General features: G+C 48.1%; 4 protein-coding genes across 6 annotated transcripts; 2 read left to right on the forward strand and 2 right to left on the reverse strand.

Annotated features, from left to right (window-relative positions):
* Positions 1-168: 168 nt before the first annotated feature.
* LOC130538925 (homeobox protein Mohawk-like) lies at positions 169-8596 on the forward strand. Its single transcript, XM_057056971.1, has 6 exons — positions 169-3007; positions 3182-3341; positions 3436-3589; positions 3822-4154; positions 7644-7677; positions 7872-8596. Exons 1-6 carry the CDS (start codon positions 2811-2813, stop codon positions 8239-8241), a joined length of 1248 nt encoding a protein of 415 aa, XP_056912951.1. The 5' UTR covers positions 169-2810; the 3' UTR covers positions 8242-8596.
* A 579-nt stretch (positions 8597-9175) lies between these two features.
* Positions 9176-12621, reverse strand: LOC130538939 (ras-related protein Rab-18). The gene is made up of 7 exons (XM_057056994.1): positions 12422-12621; positions 12083-12138; positions 11923-11984; positions 11102-11174; positions 10861-10979; positions 10718-10784; positions 9176-10210 (listed from the first exon to the last, which is right to left on the reverse strand). Exons 1-7 carry the CDS (start codon positions 12487-12489, stop codon positions 10038-10040), a joined length of 618 nt encoding a protein of 205 aa, XP_056912974.1. The 5' UTR covers positions 12490-12621; the 3' UTR covers positions 9176-10037.
* Positions 12622-12830: 209 nt separating this feature from the next.
* Positions 12831-16279, forward strand: LOC130538942 (patched domain-containing protein 3). Its single transcript, XM_057056997.1, has 4 exons — positions 12831-14011; positions 14081-14202; positions 14280-14425; positions 14494-16279. Exons 1-4 carry the CDS (start codon positions 13307-13309, stop codon positions 16026-16028), a joined length of 2508 nt encoding a protein of 835 aa, XP_056912977.1. The 5' UTR covers positions 12831-13306; the 3' UTR covers positions 16029-16279.
* Positions 16074-21560, reverse strand: LOC130538906 (ATP-dependent zinc metalloprotease YME1L1-like). Of its 3 annotated transcripts, none has more exons than XM_057056915.1 (18): positions 21355-21560; positions 20857-20988; positions 20605-20782; positions 20399-20494; positions 20121-20230; positions 19840-19990; positions 19679-19762; positions 19243-19416; positions 19003-19155; positions 18629-18761; positions 18362-18424; positions 18146-18258; positions 17901-18056; positions 17667-17818; positions 17453-17579; positions 17310-17383; positions 17147-17233; positions 16074-17009 (listed from the first exon to the last, which is right to left on the reverse strand). In XM_057056915.1, exons 1-18 carry the CDS (start codon positions 21379-21381, stop codon positions 16866-16868), a joined length of 2154 nt encoding a protein of 717 aa, XP_056912895.1. In that variant the 5' UTR covers positions 21382-21560; the 3' UTR covers positions 16074-16865. The 3 variants fall into 3 exon arrangements, with proteins under 3 accessions (XP_056912895.1, XP_056912894.1, XP_056912893.1); XM_057056914.1 differs by having other exon boundaries at positions 19243-19395; positions 20399-20518; XM_057056913.1 differs by having other exon boundaries at positions 20399-20518.
* Positions 21561-21663: the final 103 nt, after the last annotated feature.

The raw sequence follows: 21663 nt of genomic DNA on the forward strand, positions 1-21663 counted from the left end.
TTTCCTCATAGAAACCTATTTGTTGATAAGTAAAGGTTTGAATTTGTGCATTTTTTAATCCTCCTACACGCCGACTCCCCCGTCACGCCCCATTTAACCGTGACAGGAAGTTTGTGTAGCGCAAATGTGTTGAGACAATTAAAAAACAATCGACATTAGTGACGCTCCATTAAGGAATACTCGTATTTGATCGCAGACTCCGCTCCTCTTCCTCTCTCCCCTCCTGTCCACGGCCACATTCCTCGACTTTCCCGCAGTTTCCTTCCGCCTATGCGGATGCTGTGCTCAATTTGGTGTGACGGGGTGTTAATGTGTCCATCATGTCATGTTTTGGGAGGAAGAATGTTGGGCGAGAGGGGGGCACTAATGGCTTTCTGGAGACTTTGCAGAGAGAGTTACGAGGGCATAAAAGCGTGAAGAGCCAACGAGGCTGCTGGGTAAAGCTGCGAGGATGAGGAGCACGCCATTTGCTTCATATTTAACTTTGGCAGGATCGCCTTCTGTGTCAAACACCCCCTCGTATGTCGGGCGGACGGCGGCACGGATGAGTGAGGATGCGCTCATCGGCCTGTTTACATACTTCTTGATTACCAAAACACTCAAACCACGCTGCCAGAGCGCCGTAGCACTTCTTCCAGGCCCCCAGCCAAACCCCAGCCAAAATGTGGCCGTATAATTTCATCACGCCGCTGACAGTCTGCAGGCGCCCCTCTGAGATCACCACGGTGTCATTTAAGACCCCGCAGCGATCCAATGAAAACCCACCGCCTCGCGTTCGGCGGCGGCGCCCACTTCAAACGCCGCGCGGGGAGATGATGTCAAGTTTTCTTGGTTAATTTGTCTCAATCGTGTAAGTGACTTCTCAGACTGAGCAAAAATAAACAAAGCTGATCTCAAATAATATTCATACTTGTGTTCGAGCAGCAGAAATGGGGGGGGGTCTATGGTTGTAATGTAAAATACTCTAAAGCGAAGACTATTCTAGTCACACCATTAGCCATTTAGACTAATTGGGACAGGTCAGGTCCAATAAAACTTTTTAAACCTCCACTTTCATATTTTGTCTCTCCAGACATGATAATGCTCATACAGAACTTCACAATATGTGTCTAACCTTCTAGCATACACTCAAAAAAAACCTAAAACTGAAGAAGAAAGGTGATTATAACAACGGTTTTGTCAAATTATTCAGTAGAAACAAATGAAAGAATGAATTTTTCACTTGTGAGAGCCTCACACAGATGTGTCCTGAAACTATCCAAACAGTAGAGAGATATATGTCCTTCTGCGGCGGCTTTACTGGTCTCCTGGCTAGCATGCGTAGGTGTGTTGTAGCTAATATCAACACCGGAGCCGCGGCAGCAAATGGCCTGTGGTAGCATGTAGCAATCTCCGACTGTTGTTGAGGAATGTAAAGCAGGAATTTACTGCACCTAACGGAGACGCTTCTGCTCCATGTGCTTTTCAGCTCTGTGGCTTCGGACTCCGCTGCCCTGCCAGTGCCGCCCCGTTACGAGCGGGGGCGAGAATTATGAAGTCCTTTAATACGTTTAGCACCTGAACAAGTGCAACCCGGATCAAAGCCGTGACCTTCAAAAAGATCCACGGAAGAGCAGGAAAAAAAAAACTGCTGAAAGGTTATTAAATGACCAGCAGGTGGTGGACTCATCACGGCGGATCGACCTTACGTAAGAAAGATTGTGGTCGACAGCCTAAAACCGAATATTGCATATTTGCAGAGCAGGACCTCTGTTGACATGATGTTGCGTCGCGTTACCAGTGTCAAGAAACCCACAGGTCAGCATGATGAGCCATTAAGGCTAAAGCTAACGTCAGCATTAGCTGCCCACTGCAGGTCACATGACTCGGGATCGTCTGCAACCTTCAGCTCCAAACTGCCCCAGAGGCCGTCGTACGTAGAAGCTAAGCGGACCGAGAATAGACGAGGGTGGACGTGGTGCACAGAAAGATGACATTGTTTGCAACAGAATGGCAATTATCTCATTTCTGCATGTTGCTTTTAGCGTGCACCTTCAGTGGTCCCCGCAGATGGTTTCGTTTACCCTCGGCAGCACGTTTAATCGGTTCAGATTGGGTCTATTTTAGTTTTAGATGCAGTGAGGTTAAACAGACGAAAGGCTGTTTTGTATTTATAGCCGATCGGTGGTATGGACAGGCTGCAACATCTGCATAAACACAATTATTGTTGGTTTGGACTTAAAGACTCGGTGGCTCAACGCCGGATCGTCACAGAGCAAAACATAGACCGTAACATGATTTCCATAACTTGTGCAGCGTTGTAACACTTATCCCTGCAGGATTTCTGCTTGTAGTTGAGGAAAACATCTGTAAAGAGCGGAGTTTTGTCATCTTTACGACTCTTTCCACCGTCTGAGGGTTCTGCTGGCTCATGCCACCCGTGCAATTAGCCTCATAAATTACTCTAATAAAACATAAAGGATTCGTATAGCTTCTACAAAAACACCAGGACTGGCTGTATCAACACCAGACAAAAACACGGTGGATGTAATGACCCCTCTCGCTGGTGTGGTGTTCTTGCTCTGAGTCCATCCAGACGTGCGATTGGCCGATTCAGGAGCCAATGAGCAGCGAAGGAGCAGGTTATTTGAACTCTCCTCGCAGAGAGCGGCTTAAACCAGAAAACATCCTCTGACTCCTCAAACATCTCGCTCCTAAGGCTTTTACATCTTCATCAGCAGAAGAGGAGGAGGAGGAGGAGCGCGGCACATTACTTCTGCAACATCTGGAATGGGAACCAGCTGCTTTGATTCCCATCTGGAGGGCTACTGATGCACCTGTGTTTGACTATCGACGGAGCTGCTGCCATGAGTTCTGACACGCAGATTTGTTTGGGGAACGGCGGGCGAGCCGAGCCGGACTGTGGAGATTTACCTCGGAGCGGTTTAGCGGACAGGGAGGACGCGGAGCTGCTGCGCTGCCGGGACGCGACAGAAATCAGCGCTCCTTTTAAATTCAGGAGATACGGGTATGCCTTTTTTTTTAAATACTCTGAGCTCTGGATGCAGGTGCAACTTAAAAGAATATACTTACTTTCTGAAATCTGAAAGAAATAATCAGGGATCATCTGTCAAGTGTGGTAGTTTAGGAGGAAGGAGGGGGGGTCCTCATCAATCTATCGGTCACCCTTTGCTCCATCCAGGCCTCGTCTGGGTGGCGTCAAAGTCCGCCACAAGAGACAGGTGCTGCAGGACATGGCCCGGCCACTCAAACACTGGCTGTACAAACACCGGGACAACCCCTACCCCACCAAGACGGAGAAGGTCCTCCTGGCTCTGGGCTCGCACATGACGCTCGTCCAGGTAAGTGACGACCTGGACGCGCTTGGGTGGACCTCTGTGCTTGACCCGCTTGATGACGGCTCAAGTTGTTTGAGAATTCGGTGCCTCTGTGCAGGTTTCTAACTGGTTCGCCAACGCCCGGCGGCGGCTGAAGAACACGGTGAGACAGCCGGACCTGAGCTGGGCCCTGAGGATCAAACTGTACAACAAATACATCCAGGGGAACGCCGAGCGGCTGAGCGTGTGCAGTGACGACACAGACTCAGACGGTAGGGTCTTACTGGCGATCTAACCTCTCAGGCAGTGAAGCTCGGTCGGGTGGCCCTCAAACCCCCCCCATGACCTCCGGCCAAGCAGATAACACTGATATTACCCCTCTGTTGTCACTTTTTGTGACGCACAGGCTGATGGGAACATTTTGTTACCGTCGTCGGTGCCACAAACACGTTTTTTAGTTGACTGAATCTGCCCTAAATCACGGTGCAATTTCCTGTGTGGCAGAGGAAGAGTGTCCCGTCCAGGAGGCCATCGGCCAGTCAGATTTTGCCAGGTCATCTCACAAAAGCGTCCTGCAGAAGAAGGACAGCGTTCTTGCCATGGCCGACTCGGGCAACAGCGACGACGCCGCGTCGCCGCCCTCCAAGTACAAGAGCAGCCTGCTGAACCGATACCTGAATGACACGTTGCGACACATGATAGCGGCCGAGGCCTCGCCCTCAGCCTCGGCCCGGAAGAGGAGGAGCCACTCGGAATCTTTCAGCTCCGGCGAGGACCGAGACGTCGTGTCCCCAGCGTCGTCCTACGAAACTGAGGCCAATTTTGTCTACCAGATGGGTAAGAAATGTCTTTTTGTGGCTTGGTTTGTCCTGGATGAGGAAAAGTGACACTTTTCCAAGGCTCTTAAAGCTCAGTTAAAGAAAAGCATGGCTGACAGAATCCTCTTGGCTCCTCAGAGATCCAGAACACATTTTTATCCTTCTCCTTAAAAGTCAGGAGCTCCGAGAGACTCAGTAATAAAGTTAAAGCTAAATCGGAATAAGGCCCAACACCCTGTAGGCCGCGTCCCTCAAATCCACTCAAGAAACGAGCCAAAGCCTTTACAATCTAATAAAGACTCTCGCAGATGCTGAAATCCCTCATTTTAAAACTGGATGCCGTTCACGCTGGCCGCCGCTCCGCGCTTTTCCACACACTTCCATGTGCCATTCATTCCGCTATGGTTTCTCACCCCTGGAAATGTCCAGCTTGGTCTCAAGGACAATTACAGAATGTCTGAGACTTTATTCTTCCCGAGGTGAGAGGTGGAAACCTCAGTCGAAGAGGCCGTCAGAGCCGCCACTCAGCCTCGACACAACGCAGAGCCCAAAAATCCTCCCGGTGGTCATCTCGCCGGGCCGTGATACAACCCAGACCCGGAGCGCTAACATCCATTTGACTTTTCCCCAGCATCGATTGGGAGAGCTGCCTTAACTTTTGGCAGCCAGTTTTTCCCCCAAGTGACACTCAGCCGCTCAGCATCGATCTAAATCTACATCACATCCCGACAGCTCCGAGGAGTCTGTAGCAATTTCAGGCGATGGCGTTCGTCACACGTCTCGCGGTGAAATCCAAACGCGCGCTAACTTCCGTTACATCATTTCGCAGCCGCTCTCCTGGCAGCCGTCAAACCTGGTTTCTGTCTACAGCCATTAAAAGATCGGCTTTTTTTATCCTGCCAGAGAAATGTGCTTTAACTCGGCACAAGTACAATTCCTAATGTCAGTGAGGTGTGAAGCGCCAAAAGGGTGATAAAACAAAGAAGGTGACAGCAAAGTGGAACAAATATAGCGCAAGTCAACAACACAAACGACTATTTATTTAAAATAAAACATATATATTCTTCCTTCTTCTCTTTACTGTCTTAGTACTAACATGTTTTTGATTGCATATTTATTTCAATGTTTATGTAAATATCAAGATGGGTCCCCCTCCATGCTGTATGCTAGCATGTATGCTAGTCTCTACAGTAGCCCAGAATCTAAAGCTTTAATTCTTAAAATCTCTATCGCCTCCACTAAGGATTCCTTTTTTTGGGATTTTATTCAAGAGTTAGACCACAGGATTGATTCCATTTCTGCATTTAGATATGAAGCTAATGTAAGCTAATGTGCACGTAGAGAGTTTGACAAAAGTGCTACTTTATAGACTCCCTCTTAACTGAAAAATCAAATAATTGAAATTGATGTTATCTTGTTTTTCCTGGTTTTGGATGAGGTTATTTTTGGCTGAATTATCTTTTTCTTCTTCTGATTCTTGTTCAGGTCATGCTAATCTAATAATCAAAGTTATTCTGAAAATGAGATATTTTTTAAATATTTGAACTGGCTGGAAACATTAGTGTGGGCTAGCGGTCATTTTAAGCGTATTTGCAACTCTGTTCACAGTTCCCGTGTGGCAGAGAAGTGGAACGTGATGGTGCCAGAATCTGGACAGGCCGTAATATCATTAACGCGTTTATACTCAACCCAGGAGATGACTAAAACTTTCACCAAATTTCAGCTAACGCACTTATAAACAACGCTACTTGAAACACATTCAACATGTCAGGCTGTAAAAACAGGACTTTTACGTTTGTGCTGTTATTATTTACAGTCGGCTTAGCTGATCTAAATTCTACAACACCTCAGTTTCACCTTAAAGAGCCAAGACAGCCGTAAATAACGTAACCAAGGCAACAAAATGTAGCTACACTTTACATTTGAAAACACACAGGAATGCTGCTCCTTTTCAAACAAATCCACACTGAGGAAATAATTCCGAGTCGACCATTTTCCAGTAAGCGGCAATCTCTGGATCATTTGTGCGGGAAAACCTCCAAGACGTGTTAGCTCACGCAGACATTATTTCATCAGACAAGTTGCATAAAACTACATCTATTATAAAAAGCTCAATTTTTTTTACAGTACTTCTAGGGTTTTAAGATATTTACCTTTATTGTTAGTCACCAAATGTATGAAAAACGTAAGGAAAAAGCTGTACCGAGTACCATTTCCAACGCATCCTGATTCATTATTTAAAGTATTTGAATGTTTAAAGCCCCGCCCACAAACTTCCACACTTTAGGAAAACAAAATATTTTTAGAATTTATGAGGAGGGTAGAACTAAAGAATAATCTCAAAATTTCCATAATCTCAATTCATGGGTTTTTTTTAGAATTTTTGGGACTATAAAAATGTACCTTTAAACAGTAATTAACATGATACAGGCCATTTTTTGACAACAATTATTTGCTTGGAAACTTCCATCAAAACAAAAAAAGGCCATAAAAAGCTACTTCTAAACATGCTTGTGCCAATATAATAAATCTCTATTGCTTATGCTAAACGGAAGCTACAAGCTGATTTGTTGGTATTAACTTTAGCATTCAACAATCATGAAAATCTAACAGATTTGTGGTGTGACCTAAAAGCCGACTGCGTTGTTGCTTCCACCCAGAAGTGAAAAAATAAAAACGGCCTGTCCATCAATACAACACCCGAGGCCTTTCATTAGCTAACCGGGCTAAAGCTAAAGACAGAAATGCTCGGGGACATTCGGTAGCGAGCAAAGCGCAAAACCCAAAGATTTATTGTCGGTAAGTAGTTGCTCTTGGCGCCGCCCGCGAGCAGACGCTGGAGACGGCCCCTTAGCATTGAAAGATTTCGAGTCGTGCCTCCAATTTCCCTTGAAGAAAGATGGAGCGGCGAAAACAGGGCAATATTCTCAAACAGAGAATGGAAAATATGTTGGACAAATCATGCGCTCTCGTGCACGGGCCGCCAACAGAAGTCAAACGCGCTGTAATATCTCCCCCGGGTGGTGGTGGGGGGAGGGGGGCTAGCGTCGGCTGCTAAGTCCATTGACATCGTGACATCACGATCAATCCTTCTCCCTTCAAGAATTAAATTCGGAGACTCTTAAACGACACATCGAGGACTAAACACCAACGGCAGTCGGTCCCGAATACATGTTGCAGATATCAGATCCAACTCCCACTCCAAGGGGGGGGGGGGGGGTCAGGCCATTGAACTCCCACCGAGCCGAACATTTCTGGTCCTGCAAAACGCATCCAGACAAAGGCTAACATTTCTATCGGGAGGCCCAGACACCCTGGAAGCGCCCACGACCCGCAGACCCCTGTAAACCCTCACGCACACACGCTAGGAATTAATCCAAATCGCTCCCACATGCTCATAAATCCCAGCATCGGTTTATTAATATGAATATTGCGTTTGCGGCTGCGCTGCCGTCACGTAAACAGATTCCTGGCACGCCGTGGTGAGTCTTTGTCTTTTCTCTTGCAGACACAACAGACTATACTTCAATTCGATGTGACAGGTAATTCGCAGCCTTCACTCACATCAGCTGTTTGCACTTTGCAGCTTCTCCTCCCCCTCCGCCTCCACTTGGAGGCCGCCGTGGAAACATTAGCTCCATCTGCTTAGTTTTGAGCCTGCGCCGAGGGGCGACGTCTGCTTTAGATTTTAAAAACGCCGCCCCGGTGCATGATGGGTCGTCTGTGTTGTCCACAGGGAGCGGCAGCAGCCGAGACGGGTCCACCAGGGCTGGAGGGAGATCCACGCCGCCGTCGCTCTGACCAACCTGGCCCAGGGGCAGAGCTGCACGCCGGAGCAGAGCGGCGTGGTCCGGCCCGGCGCCGCCGCCGCCGCCGGCCAGAGGCACGCCAGGGAGCCGCTGGCGCTCAGCAGGAGGGCTTTGATCGACAGGATGTGTGTGACAGGACCTACCTGTGCTCTGAGGCAGAGCTGCACCGTGAGGCCCGCTCTGGCCAGCAGAATCATCCAGAAGTCCTCTCACATCTCCGAGGTCCAGACTGTTAACGTGGCCCTGGCCGGGGGGGTCTCGGCGCCCGGCATCCGGGCCGAGCTCATCCTTCCTTAGCCTACAGGACTTCCAGATGCCCGACAGTCTTGGAATTGTACAATTATAATTTTATTTTTTTGTTTGTTTGTTTAACCTTTATTAACCAAGAGCCTCCAAGGGCAGAGATCCAAGGACGAAGCACCACGGGGGGGGGGGGGGACTCAAACCCACAACCTTCAGACTGTGACGCAACAGTAGCGAACTTTTGCATGGCATTAGCACGCGGGACCTCTGGCCCGTAGACGGTTTCTGTTTCGACGTATTATTGCCCGTTGTTGCAGGAAGTTACTCGACCTCCCCTGAGACGCGGATTATCCCCCGGGGGAAAAGTCCCACAGCAGCTATATGAATAAAACCAAATGTGAAACCAGGAGATCGATCGTTTGCTTTGACCCGAGCGGAAAGATGCGGAGCTGCGTTTGAAATTTGGGGCTGAGGGTGCCGGAAGGTCCCAGCTAAGATTAGATCAGTGCTAACAGCGCGTTCTGCTGCCCTCTACTGGCCGGAAAATGGTTTCAACAAGTCCAAGGAGGTTTCTTGACCTTAATATAATTTAATTAAAAAAATGGAACTGATGGCATAATGATGTGACATCTGCCTGTAGAACTAAATAAAAACAAATATCTTTTTTTTTTTTTAATGTGAATATTGTCGCCACCAGGCCGTTAAACAGCCTTTTTAGGTCCAGAAACATCCCGACGAGCATCTCGTTCGCTCTCGGGAACATTCAGACACTTGTTATCAGGTTACTCTGGGACAGTTTTTAATAAAACCCACATGGTTACCAGGACTTTTTCTTTTTTCCACTTTGAGTTCCCGTTCAGCCTTTTGACATTTTGAGCAAATGATGCTTTCAGCAGACGTCAGCGTCACGGAAAAGACGGCCCCTCTCCCTTTTCCACTGTGAACCTGCTTCTGATTAAGTGAACTCACACACGGGACGGACACTAAATGGAACAACGCTGTCGGACGTGCACGTCCTTTATTTCAGTATGAGATGACAGAGGCGGCGAGCGTGGCAAACGCCATGCGGCGCCGGGCTGGCGTTGGTTTATATGACTCAAACAGACGACACGAGGGAGAAGCACGGGCACCCGGAGAGGTCAGAACAGGTTTACATACAGAAAATAGGTCCGACAGTCAGACGTGACACAAGATTAATACTTTCGCGACATCGGTGAGACAAAACCACAAATCAAGGTCATACGATCACACGACCGTCACGAAAACCAGTAAAAGCGCCGTTTTTTTGTCGTTTTTCTAACCCCTAAATAGCGTAAATATTGCCGTCATGGTCCAGATCTGACAGAGAAGAAAGATGGAGCCCTAAATTTAGTCTTTTTAAAGTGGAAAATAAAGGAAAGGTTTGAAGCGTCAGGAGCAGGGAGGCCTGGTGGGATGGCGTAGATGTGGTGTTCACATGATGGCGCCGGCCAACGTTCCACATGATGAGAAATGGAGCCGGTAAACATGCTCGGTTTGAGGTTTTGGATTGGAACTTTGCAGCCGCTTGTGCTGATTATAATACATGATTTGGAGTCATATCTGACCAGAGTCATGTGACAGGCCCCACGCTATCGCCGCCTCCCTCTCTAAAACACTTCTGGGCGTTCCTCTTGTCCGAGCAGAGCGGTGGCGAGTGGCAGGTGAGTTGTGAAGGAGGTGTGCAAACAAAGCAAAGTCTGGGCGGAGCAGCAGAACCATCCCGACGGGCTCTTCTCCTCAGAGCTCCGGTCCGGTCCCGCCGCTCCCTCTTTCGCCGTGGTCCTTTCCATTCCTGGCCCGGGGTTACTTCTGTCAGGTTGCTGGGAGTCTCAGGGTATGGAGCAGTAACCGCCGCAGGCACGGCCGCCGCCCTGCTGCTGCTCGCCCAGCTGGAGCCTCTGGCCCGTGTTGTCGCTCTCCCACAGTCCCGGGGTCTGGAGGATCTTCTCCACCAGCTCCTCAAAGGCACATTGGACGCCGTCTTTGGTCTTTGCGCTGGCCTCTGAACGAAATCAGGCGGATTGGTGGAGTTAAAGGGAAGGTTGAGGTGTTCACAGTTCCTCAAAGACACGAGGGGACGTCCCACAGAGCAGAGACGTCCTCACGTCTGATTAAACCCACATCTTTTTCTTGGATCCCCCGTCCCCTCTCAGAGCCGCTTAATTAAAACGGTTTTAAAATGGAAACTCCACAGGAACGTTAACCTAATTTCCCAGACGGGCAGATGTGAATCGGGAACACGTGCGGACGAGGATCCGGTAAAACGGAGCGCCGCCAGATTTTAATCATAACGCAGCTGCGTCTTCCATCGCGGCTCCAAAGCCAAAAACAGTCAACGTAAACAAGGCAACAAACCCGAACCGAGCGCCCGGTGCGCCGAGGGACGTCTCGGCTGCTTCCAGCCCCACAATTAGAGCTCCGACATCTGAAGGAAACGTGGTAGCAGCTCCGCGTTCCATTTGATGGCTGCGTGACTCTAAATGAGCATGTCTGATTCGACTATACGTACCAATAAAAAGCATCGAGTGTTTCCTGGCAAACTTCAGCCCCTCGTTTCTGTCCACTTCACGGTCATCCTGAAAGCAGAAGCAGACGTCCCGGGGTTCAGAACCTCCAATAACACAGAGCGAGCGTCGTTCCGGGGGCTCGAACCTTGTCGATTTTGTTCCCCACGAGCATTTTCACGAGGTCCATCCGAGTGGTGTAGGTCTCCAGCTCGTTCAGCCAGTTCTCCAGCTTCACAAAAGTGTCGCGCCTGGAGACGTCGTACACTGTCGGCACAAACAGAAGCGTTCGCGCGCGCGTGTACGAGCGTGGTGAACAGAAATCGGGCTCTGCGTGTGGAGCCAAATGCGTGGTGGCGGTGTTTTCGCTGCACGGCGTCAATATTTACCCAGAATGACGCCCTGGGCGCCACGGTAGTAGCTGGGCGTCAGGGTGCGAAATCTTTCCTGCCCCGCCGTGTCCTGCGCAGGCAAATGCATTGGGATCAAGAACGATACGCACGGAGAACGATACGCACGGTTGCCCGTATGGGCCTCGCAACAGGCCTGGCCGGGTCGTGCTTATGGACTTTGTTTGTCATCGGGATTATGCAGAAGATTAGCAGTGATGATAAGTTTTTTCCAGAGTTTCAGAGCTTGGCCCAGCGTAGGAGTTATTAAATGCTGGAGTCAAACTGGATCCCATAACTGGACCCAGGAATCTTTTATTGAGAAATGTCACTCCGTGATTTGCAATGAGACCTGACAAGCGGCAGAGCGAGCCATATCTGCGCCGCACGTCCACCCAGGCGAACGCCCCGCCAGCGTCAGATTTGTTCATATTTCTGATAGCTCACAGTCAGACGACATTAAAAGATAAAACTGACCATTACCAGATCTCCAACCACTGTTGATATCAATATATAAAAGGATTACATTTAGACAATCAAGAGTTCAGCCTGAGGGGAAGATACTCTCCAGATACCGATACTACAAATAAGGATCATGAGGAAAGTCATTAAAAAATAAAAAGCAAGGATGAGAGCAATAAATTCAAATAAGAATGCTGGTGTGTCTGCATTTCTTTAAATATATTAAATTATTAAAAACACGCAACAGTTTGCAACTGCGCGATGTCGCCACCTTGTGGAGAAAAGCGAACAGCTCCTCGTGTTTTTCATCAAAGCGTGAAAAAGACGTGAAAATGGCGTGGAAATGGCTTTAGTCTTACCCAAATGGCGAGCTTGGCTCTGTTACCATCGATTGCAAGTGTCTTTACTTTGAAATCCACACCTGGAATAGAATAAAAGATGGCAGAACAGTTATTTCATCTTAAAGTTTTATTTTCAGCCTGTATTATAGTTGGATAAATAAAAATGCTTTTGTGAGACCTATTGTGGCTGCCAGCTCTGGATCGAAAGTGTCGTCTGTGAACCTCAGCAGGAGACTGGAGAAGGAAGGAAATATGATATAGAAAAAAGGAGGAGATACAGAACAAAAGGCTGTTTTAAGCCTTCAGCCATAACCGCAACAACAAGTCTAGTGGTGACAAACAAGCATTGAAACCATTCCATAACTCCAATAAAGTTTAGGTCAATAATTTTAATCCCTTTAAACATGTTGTCAGCTTTTTGACATTAATTTAGCGTCTGTTTCCACAGCTGTCGAAACAGCAAAACATGTTTACATTAACAGGCTAGCTGCGTAGCTGGCTAAAACCGAGGACAAACCTGGACTTCCCGACTCCGCTTTCACCAATTATCAACAACTTGAGAGTCGTCAGCACGTCTTCGTCCATATTCCTCCCGTGGGATGTCTGACTCGAACCCGAAGACGCTTTTATCGACAAGTCTTCCTAGTTTTTTCGGCTACAGACGGCTAGCGAGTCGATGACAGTTGGTTTCTCAGACCACTTCCGATCACGTGGCTCGTGACGTCAGGCGTGAATATTTAAATAGCGGAGCTCAAGTCGGGATGGGACACAATAAAATAACATCGTAATATTAATACCATTTGGCTGCTACTTTAACCTGTTATGTATTTAATTTGAATATATACACTTTCTAGCGTATAGAAAAAAGATTGCGGATGCAAAAGGATGCATTGATTGCTGTCCAAAGGTTAATAGCCATTCATTTATTTTAAAACTCTTAGGTAGGTTTAGTTGGATATTTTATTCTTCACGTACACATTCTTTATTCTTTCCCTGTAAGACAAAGATTCTTTCTCTTCTGTAACGTTATTGGAGCTCAGAGAAAAGTGTACATAGAGCTATTGTGAGGGGGCAGGTAGAACATGTGAATGGGCCAAACATCACATTATAATGCATCTTTGTTCTGCGTCTCTGCTTCTCCTCCACCCCAGGGAAGACGCTAAATTTTAACATTAACTGAACCGTGAAGAGGAATTACCAGAGGGTGCTGAGCACCGGGCCGTGCTCCACCTTTCCTCCTTTTCACCAGAACTTTCTACGGTTCATTACACGCAGGCCGAACCCTGTTATTATGCTAAAGTCCTCAAACTGAATAAATGGAGCCGCCGGTGGCGACTCACAGCTCATTTCTGAGGAACTTCTGGCTGAAGTGAGGACTTTATGAGATTAAACTGGAGCTATCATGGTCAGATTAGGCTCAGACTGCCTGGAGAAGCGCCTACGTCTTTGCTTTGAGGCGATGGGTCATTTGGTGGGGTCTCATCCCTGGTGGTTCCTGGTCGCCCCGCTTCTCCTCTCTACAGGTCTGGGGTCCGGCTTCTATTTCCTTGAGGACAGAGTGGCCAATGACATTGAGGAGCAGTTCACGCCAGTGGACGGCCAAGCCAAGGAGGAGAGAAGATACATCCGTGAGACGTTTCCAGGGAATGAGTCCGTGTTTTCCCGTCTGCGGCTCAGCACAAGTGGGACTTATGGGACCCTCATAGCTACAAGTGAGGGGGGTGTTCTGACTGCGGAGGCTCTCCAGAACATCGCTGAGCTGGACTCTGAAGTCCGGAGTATGGTGGTTCACCACGGCAACCAGTCGTTTGCATACGAGGACCTCTGCGCAGGAGCGCTGGGATCCTGCGCCCCCAACGACATCCTGGACGTCACCGTTGGCAACAGGGTCAATCTGACGTTCCCGTGGTTTCACTCTGAGAACGGGAGCTTTCCTTTACATGGAAGTCTGGGAGGTGTGGAGCTGTGCAGGAACCGCTCAGCTGTGCTGAGCTCCAGAGCCATTCAGCTTTTTTATTACCTACGTCAGGACGAGGGAGCCAAAACCGACCTGTGGCTGCAGGGTTTCCTTCACCTGGTCTCGAACGCGTCGACCGCCTCCCTTCAGGTATGAAGCACCTCGAGTTTTAAGTTTGATGATTTTCCTTTCTCCTTTTCTATCTGTCCGTCTGTCCAGGTGTCATACTCCACATCCAGGTCCATGCAGTGGGAATTTCAGAAAACTCCGGGATCTGTGATCCGCCTGTTCTCCACTGCCTACGCCATTGCCATCACCTTTTCCATAATATCCTGCTGGAGGTTACGCAAGCATCTGCCCCACCTGGTTTTCTTTACGTGTGCCGAGATGTTTGCTGATGTGCCACCTTCCCCCCCAGGTTGGATAACGTGAGGACGAAGGTGTGGGTGGCTCTCTGTGGCGTCCTCTCCACAGCTCTGGCCGTCCTGAGCGGCTTCGGCACGCTGCTGTTGCTGGATCAACCTTTCGTTATGACAGCCGCCTCCTGCCCATTTATGATTTTAGGTAAGAACGTTCCTCCTTGCAGGTCCAGGACCTCTTCGGAAATCCTCCAAACCTCTCTCTTTGTGAAGGTGTTGGCCTGGACGACATGTTCATCCTGATCGCCTGCTGGAGGAGGACCCGTGTCCTGGACAGCGTTCCCGACCGCCTGGCCGGCACCTATGGCGACGCTGGCGTCTCCATCTCCATCACGACCCTGACCAATGCCCTGGCTCTCTTTGTGGGCTACAGCTCGCCCTTCGGTTCAGTCCGGTCCTTCTGCCTCTATGCCGGGGTTTCCGTTTGCTTCTGTTATCTGTACAGCATCACCTTCCTGGGGGCGTGCATGGCTTTGAACGGACGCAGGGAAGCTAAGGACCAGCACTGGTTCACCTGTGGGAAAGTCCCAGAAGATTTGCCCCCAAAGACAAGCAAGATCTCCAGCATCTGCTCCCTCGGGGGGCAACACAATGACATCATGGAGGAGGAGGAGCCCGAGGCCATGTCGCACGTCTTCGAGAAGTTCTACGGGCCATTTCTGACCCACAAATGTGTCAAAGTGTGCGTCCTCCTCGTTTATGCAGGCTATCTAGCCGTTAGCATCTACGGATGCCTCATCCTAAAGGAAGGACTTGACACCAAGCACCTGGCTCTGGATGACTCCTATATCATCGATTACTTTGAAGATCAAAGACAGCACTTCAGCGATTACGGCCTTAACGTGATGGTGGCGGTAAAGCAGCCGCTGCGTTACTGGGACCAGTCCGAGCGGGAGCGTCTGCGTTCCTGCATGTCCGAATTTGAAAGTTTGACCTTCGTCAGCGGAACTCTGGCCTGGTTTCTTTCTTTCCAACGATACGCAAAGACAAATGACCTCAATCTCACTTCTCGTGCTGCTTTCCACACACACCTGTCGCGCTTCCTGGAAGTCGACTCCATCTTCAAACTGGACCTCAACCTCTCTGCGGGCGGTCAGATTCAGGCCTCGCGGTTCTTCATTCAAACGCTCCAGAAGATTCCAAAGGAGGAGGTGATGGTGAAACTCAGACAGACGGCTGCGGAGTGTCCGGTTCCGCTCCTGGTCTTCCACCCAGCCTTCATCTACTTTGACCAGTACACTGTCGTCAGGGCCAAGACGGTCCAGACGGTCCTGGTAGCTGCGGTGGCCATGTTGGTGGTCTCGCTCGCCCTCATGCCCAGTCCTCTGTGCCCCGTGTGGGTGGCCTTCTCGGTCTGTTCGGTGATAGTTGGCGTGACGGGCTTCATGGCGCTCTGGGGCGTGAACCTGGACTCCATCTCCATGATCAACCTGGTCATGTGCACCGGCTTTTCCGTAGACTTTTCAGCGCACGTTTCCTACGCCTTTGTGTCCAGCAGCAAGACCGACGTCAACAAGAAAGCCACTGACGCCTTGGCCCGCTTGGGCTACCCCATACTGCAGGGGGCGCTGTCCACCATCTTAGGGGTGGTGCTGCTGAGCCTGTCTGGGAGCTACATCTTCAGGACGTTCTTCAAGGTCATCTTCTTGGTGATGACATTGGGGCTGATCCACGGTTTAGTCTTCATCCCAGTTATTTTGACGCTACTGGCGGCTTGTTCTGCCAAAGCTAGCAGTGACGATGGTTGACGCCGCGTCGGCGTTGTAGATTTCAGTCAAAAACCACACCGGAAATAAGTCTTTGAGTTTATTGTGTCTGCCCGTGACATTTTAAAAATTGTACTGTATTTTTCCTGCACTGATTTTATATCTGCAAGGACAACCTGACTACAACACAAGATTTTAAATAAACCACACAACATACATATACGGTGGATTTGTCACATGCTCGTTGAGGCTGCGCGTCTCTGATCTCTGTACACAGGAAATAAAATATTTTACATGGACATTTGTACACTCCCCAAAATGTTGAGACCCTTTACATAAGTTCTATCTTAGAGAGAACTTTTACATTTACAGTACATTCCCATAAAGGCCACCTTCAAATATAAGTAACGCAGATAGAAATGGCGTTTGGGGGTGGGGAGGGAATTTTGGGGGGGAATTCGGGGACATTCTAGAATTGCGTCAGGTGCAGAGAACAGACCTGTCATGGCGACACACAAGTGTAGCCTGGAAGATGTGAATATACACGGAGAAAATGGAATAATGTTGCGATGATGTCATGTTTGTGGAAAATAAGCTTGCCAAAATTTTACCCTTAAACAAACAAATAATAGATGATGGGTCAGGTTTGAGCTGCAAATATAACATTCAAGCTATTCTGATAAAGTGACCTGAGCAACATAAACATGGAACGTGTACTTAAATTAAAAACCAAAGGAATTACATCTCATATGTAACACAAAGAGGATGAATTGGGGAGTAAAACACGAAAGAGACACCACGACCACTGATTTCATCCCTCGTTCTATCACCCCTGAGCACATCAACGCGGACCCTTCCCCTCGCCACCGCCGTGTGGGCTCATCTCATCTCCAGCGTCTTTCCCTCCAGGACCAGCTGGATGTCTTTGGCATCCAGAGTTTCATACAAGAGCAGAGCTTCGGCCAGTTTTTTGTGCTCTTTGGCGTGAGACTTCAGCAGCGATTTGGCACGTTCGTACGAGTCCTGGACGCAGAAAAAAACAAACAAAACCCTCAAATAAGACAAGATGAAGGAGCTAAAAATAGAACATGGAGGAGATTCTTGTCCAAACGCTATTGATGTTCACTACAGAGTGGAAAACCCCCAATAACCTGACCCACCTTCAGCAGAACTCTGACCTCCTGCTCCACAGCTGCCTGCGTCTCCGGGCTCTGAGCCGTCAGGTCGGTATAGGTCATCACACCCAACTGGAAGACAGGAGGAGCAACACTTATGAGATCAGGTTACAGGTGCTAGAGTCAGCCTTTTATTCAGATTACCAACCTTTTCGCACATTCCAAATTGGGTTACCATCAATTTAGCGATCTTTGTGGCGCTGTCGAAGTCGCTCGACGCGCCTGGAGGGCGAGAAAATAGTCAGTCGACCGAGCGATCCACAATAAAATAAGGGATACGTTGCACTATACCAGTCGTGATGTTCTCAGGGCCAAATATGATCTCCTCCGCCACACGGCCTCCCATGCTGACGTCCATCTGAGCCAGCAGCTGAGAGCGGGTCTCGCTCCAGCGGTCGTTCTCTGGCAGCATGGACACCTGAGAGGACACAAACAGGTATTTTTTAAGAAAAAGCGCTCCAAGTTCTGCAGTGAAAGGTGAGTTTTCAGGTTTTTGTGTCCTCACATGTCCCAAACTGGGGCCTCGGGGCATGATGGTGGCCTTGTTGATGGGCATGGCGTCTTTGGTGTAGTACGCCACGATGGCATGGCCCGACTCGTGGTACGCCGTGATGCGCTTGTTCCTGATGTCTATTTCTGCGCTCCTTCTCTCAGGGCCTTCGGGCAGAGGAGTGCGGCAGATATCAGAAATATCCAAATATCAGAAATGTGATAACAGGAAAGCGTCGCCAACACTCACCCATCAGGATTTTGTCTTTGGCGAACTCCAGCTCTTTCATGGAGACCATGTCTTTCCCGTCGACTGCAGCCTTCAGGGCGGCCTGGTTGACCAGATTTTCCAGGTCAGCACCAGAGAAGCCAACGGTGCCTCGGGCGATCACGTTGGCTTCAATAGCTGCCGAGAAAAGACAAAACAGTTAGTCTCAGGCGATGATGTCATGTTGCCCAGAGTCAAGCAGCAACGAGATTCTTAGTAAAACACACCTGGATCCACTTTAATCTTCTTTAAATACCAGTTAAGGATCTCTGTGCGTCCCTTCACATCAGGTTTTGGGACAGTTACCTGCATGTCAAACCTTCCTGGGCGGATCAGAGCACTAGAAAAGACCAGAAAGGGTTTATACTGAGAACTGGCCTCTGCTGTTTAATCCTGTTGACTGTTAAAAAAATATATACTTTTGAAATGTAATGGTAACATACTTATCCAAAGCCTCTGGAAAATTGGTTGCTCCAATAATGATCACACCCTCGTTTGGTTTGAACCTAAACCAAAAAGGCAAACGCAAGTCATTTTCTCATTCCAACACACCAAGTTCCAGCTGTCTGATTCGATTCTGCATTTATTCTGTAGCCCAAAGCTCCAGCTTTTTATTAATGTGGTGGGAAAAAAAGGTGATTTGTCAGACATTTAGCAGTTTAGCCAATTGTCTTAATGTAGTGATTCTTCCCTGGCTTTGAGTTAATTACCCATCCATCTCTGCAAGCAGTTGGTTGATTGTCTGTCGGGAGTAAGGGTGCATGGGAGACTCGATCCTTTTCCCGCCCACGCTGTCCAGCTCATCAATGAATATCACACAAGGGGCGTTGCCTTTGGCCTCTCCTAGAAAAAAGACAATAAGTCAGTAAAACCAATACTGTTTATAACAAATCTACTAAAACACAATAATTAAGGGGGTAAAGGAGGATTTCAAAAGAATGTATCAAGAAAGGAATAAATGTTGGAGAAGTGGGAAGTATATGGGAAGCGTGCGGTTCCACATTTTGACCACTAGAGGGCGGATTTGTCGTTGATTAAAAGAAAGAGAGAGATAAAATTTTAATAAGTTTGGAAGAAATCTCACTGAAAAGGTTCCTGATGCGGCTAGCCCCAACTCCAACAAACATTTCATCAAACTCTGACCCAGAGGCGTAGTAAAAGGGCACGTCCGCCTCTCCTGCCACAGCTCTGGCAAGAAGGGTCTTTCCGGTCCCTGGGGGGCCAACCAAGAGGACACCTAAAGACAGAGAACAGCGGAGAGGATGAAGAAGAATGGCGACACTGAGCGATATCCATGCAGTCTCAGAAAGCGTGGCACTTTCACCTTTTGGCAGCTTTCCTCCCAGGACTGTGAACTTCTGTGGGTTCTTCAGGAACTCCACCACCTCCTGCAGCTCATTCTTAGCCTCCTCTACGCCTTTGACGTGTTCGAAGGTGACGTTTTTCATTTGCACGGGATCCACCGCCGAGTCCAGGCCTGATGTGGTTCGGAACCGCACTATTCAAAACGGTTAGATTAAAGCTCGAAATAACACTACACGGCATGATTAATGCACGCTCATGCATGCTGCCCGTTTGACATCACTGATCACACACATTAGTGGCTTAATAGAGAGTTAGGCATTTCTTTTCTTCTCTCCGACAGATAACTGGCAGTAAGTGTGCAGGATGATGCAGATCCATAAATGCAGCAACGTATATTGTTGGGAACATGCCAGTATGCCATCACGCAGTGACGTTTTAGACGAAAGAGCCATTACCCGATATGAATGGGGTCTTGGAGAGGCCGTAGAGCCCAACAAGAAACAGCACCAGCAGGATGAGACGAGTCCTCCTCAGAGATTCTGCACATTTGTAGAGGGATGATGTCAGTGGAAGTCAGGGGATAAAAGATCGTGTAGTGCTCAGTGCTAAACCTTGCCTTGCGTGCGCTGCCTAAAGCCTTGAGCTCTGAGGAAACCCTCGGTAAAGCCCCTTTTGAAAGCATCCTGCTCCCCATTTGGTATGTTCTTACTCTTCAGCAGGCTGTCCAGACTTTCACTGTAAAGCCCCTTGTCACGTGTCAGGAAGCCCTGTGGCACGGGGGGGCAGTCAAATTCATCAAATCAATGCAGTATCTTTATTCTTCTTACTTATTTAATGCACTAATACTGTATGCTAGATTAAATATCTGATGGAAATCTTCCTTTGCAAATAACTCACCTTCATGAAAGACGGCGTGAACCTTTCAGACTCTGGGGAACCTTCAAAGGCTGACTGCACCCGCCTGGGTTTACTCCTCAAGGTTTTAAAGCCTCTGCTCTGGACCCACACTGGAAACGTACAGCGAGCACACGGTGCGTGAGCACGTGTTGAAATCTTATTTTGAAATGTATGACAACACTGACAATTAAAGTGAATTTAAACTCTTTATTAAGGTATGATTTCAAGTTATTAAACTTGATTAGATGCTACTTTATCAGCTAAAATAATAGCTTTACCTGGTGAGTGCAGGTCTGTCTTGAATGCCTCAAGAGGTGAATGATGCTGCCCAGAGAAAAACTGGGCTGACATGGGCATTGACCCACAGAGGAAGCCTGGGAACAGGGGACGTGGCATAGCTGTGAATATACAGGGTTCACACGATGCACTCACAGAAAACTCTATTTAAGTCTTGTTAACTTCTATAATAACAGTTCTGGCTCACCATGCTTATTACAGAAAAATGAGTGTGTTGACATATGAGAGGTCCTCCACACTGTCTGTCCACCCAAAGGAAATGGAGTGTGCTGAGGACTCCAGCATGGCAGCAAATGGTTCACCAACTCATCCAGCTGCCGCTCTCCCAGTTCTGACAATCCAAGCTCACGCAGGCTGAGTTTGGGCTGCACGTAATATGTTGTTATAATCACGTAACATTCAACTACTGAGGAAGTGCAATTCTACAAAGACAAAGTACCTCTGTGCGGCTCAGTTCTGATTCTGGGGCAAGGTTTTTCTGTTTTCTTGAAGAGAAGGTGGTCGTGCCGCAGCCCACTGAGCTCTTCACAGAGTGGAGAACATTGATGAGGTGGCTCAGGGGTACAGTCATCTGCAAGAACAAATAATCCCACTGGCTCAGGTGACATCGGCAATTTCAATACCAACTCACAATTATAAATGCAACCTTTGGAACAAGACCATTTTAGGTCAATATATTCCTCAAATTCAGATTTATACTGTAACTAAAAAAGGTGGGTTAAAGAGCAACAACAGCTATCTGAATCTGCTCCAAACAAAAGCATTGACAATATAAATTAAACTAATATATCCACCATGTGCAATAAACGTAGAAGTAGTCGAATAATCAAACACGATGAAAAGTCACAGACATCTACTAAACTAAGGTTAACGTTGCCCGCTATCACCGGCAATAACAACTATGCTAGTGTTAGCTTGTTTTTCCGCTTTCTTTTACCTGAGGTTGAACGGACAAAGAAAACATTTTATATTATCTCTGGATGAAAAGAAACTTGAAGACAAAACAGCTTGACGACTGCTCGGATCAGTTTGAGGTCCGCAATGAGTGTCGTTTACTTTCTATTTAGCAATCATAACGCATTAGTGCGCTCACTGCTAACGTTTACGTTAGCATGACAGGTGGAAGAAACCGGATGTGTCGTTGGACGTATTGTGTAACACACATTTGTATTCGTATCAAAATCTGAAGGTTCTGCATACGAAGGTTCCGCCTTAACCACCTTTTAATCAAACTATTCACCTATTT

The sequence above is a fragment of the Takifugu flavidus genome, chromosome 15 (assembly GCF_003711565.1).
Source record: "Takifugu flavidus isolate HTHZ2018 chromosome 15, ASM371156v2, whole genome shotgun sequence".
Lineage (NCBI taxonomy): Eukaryota > Metazoa > Chordata > Actinopteri > Tetraodontiformes > Tetraodontidae > Takifugu > Takifugu flavidus.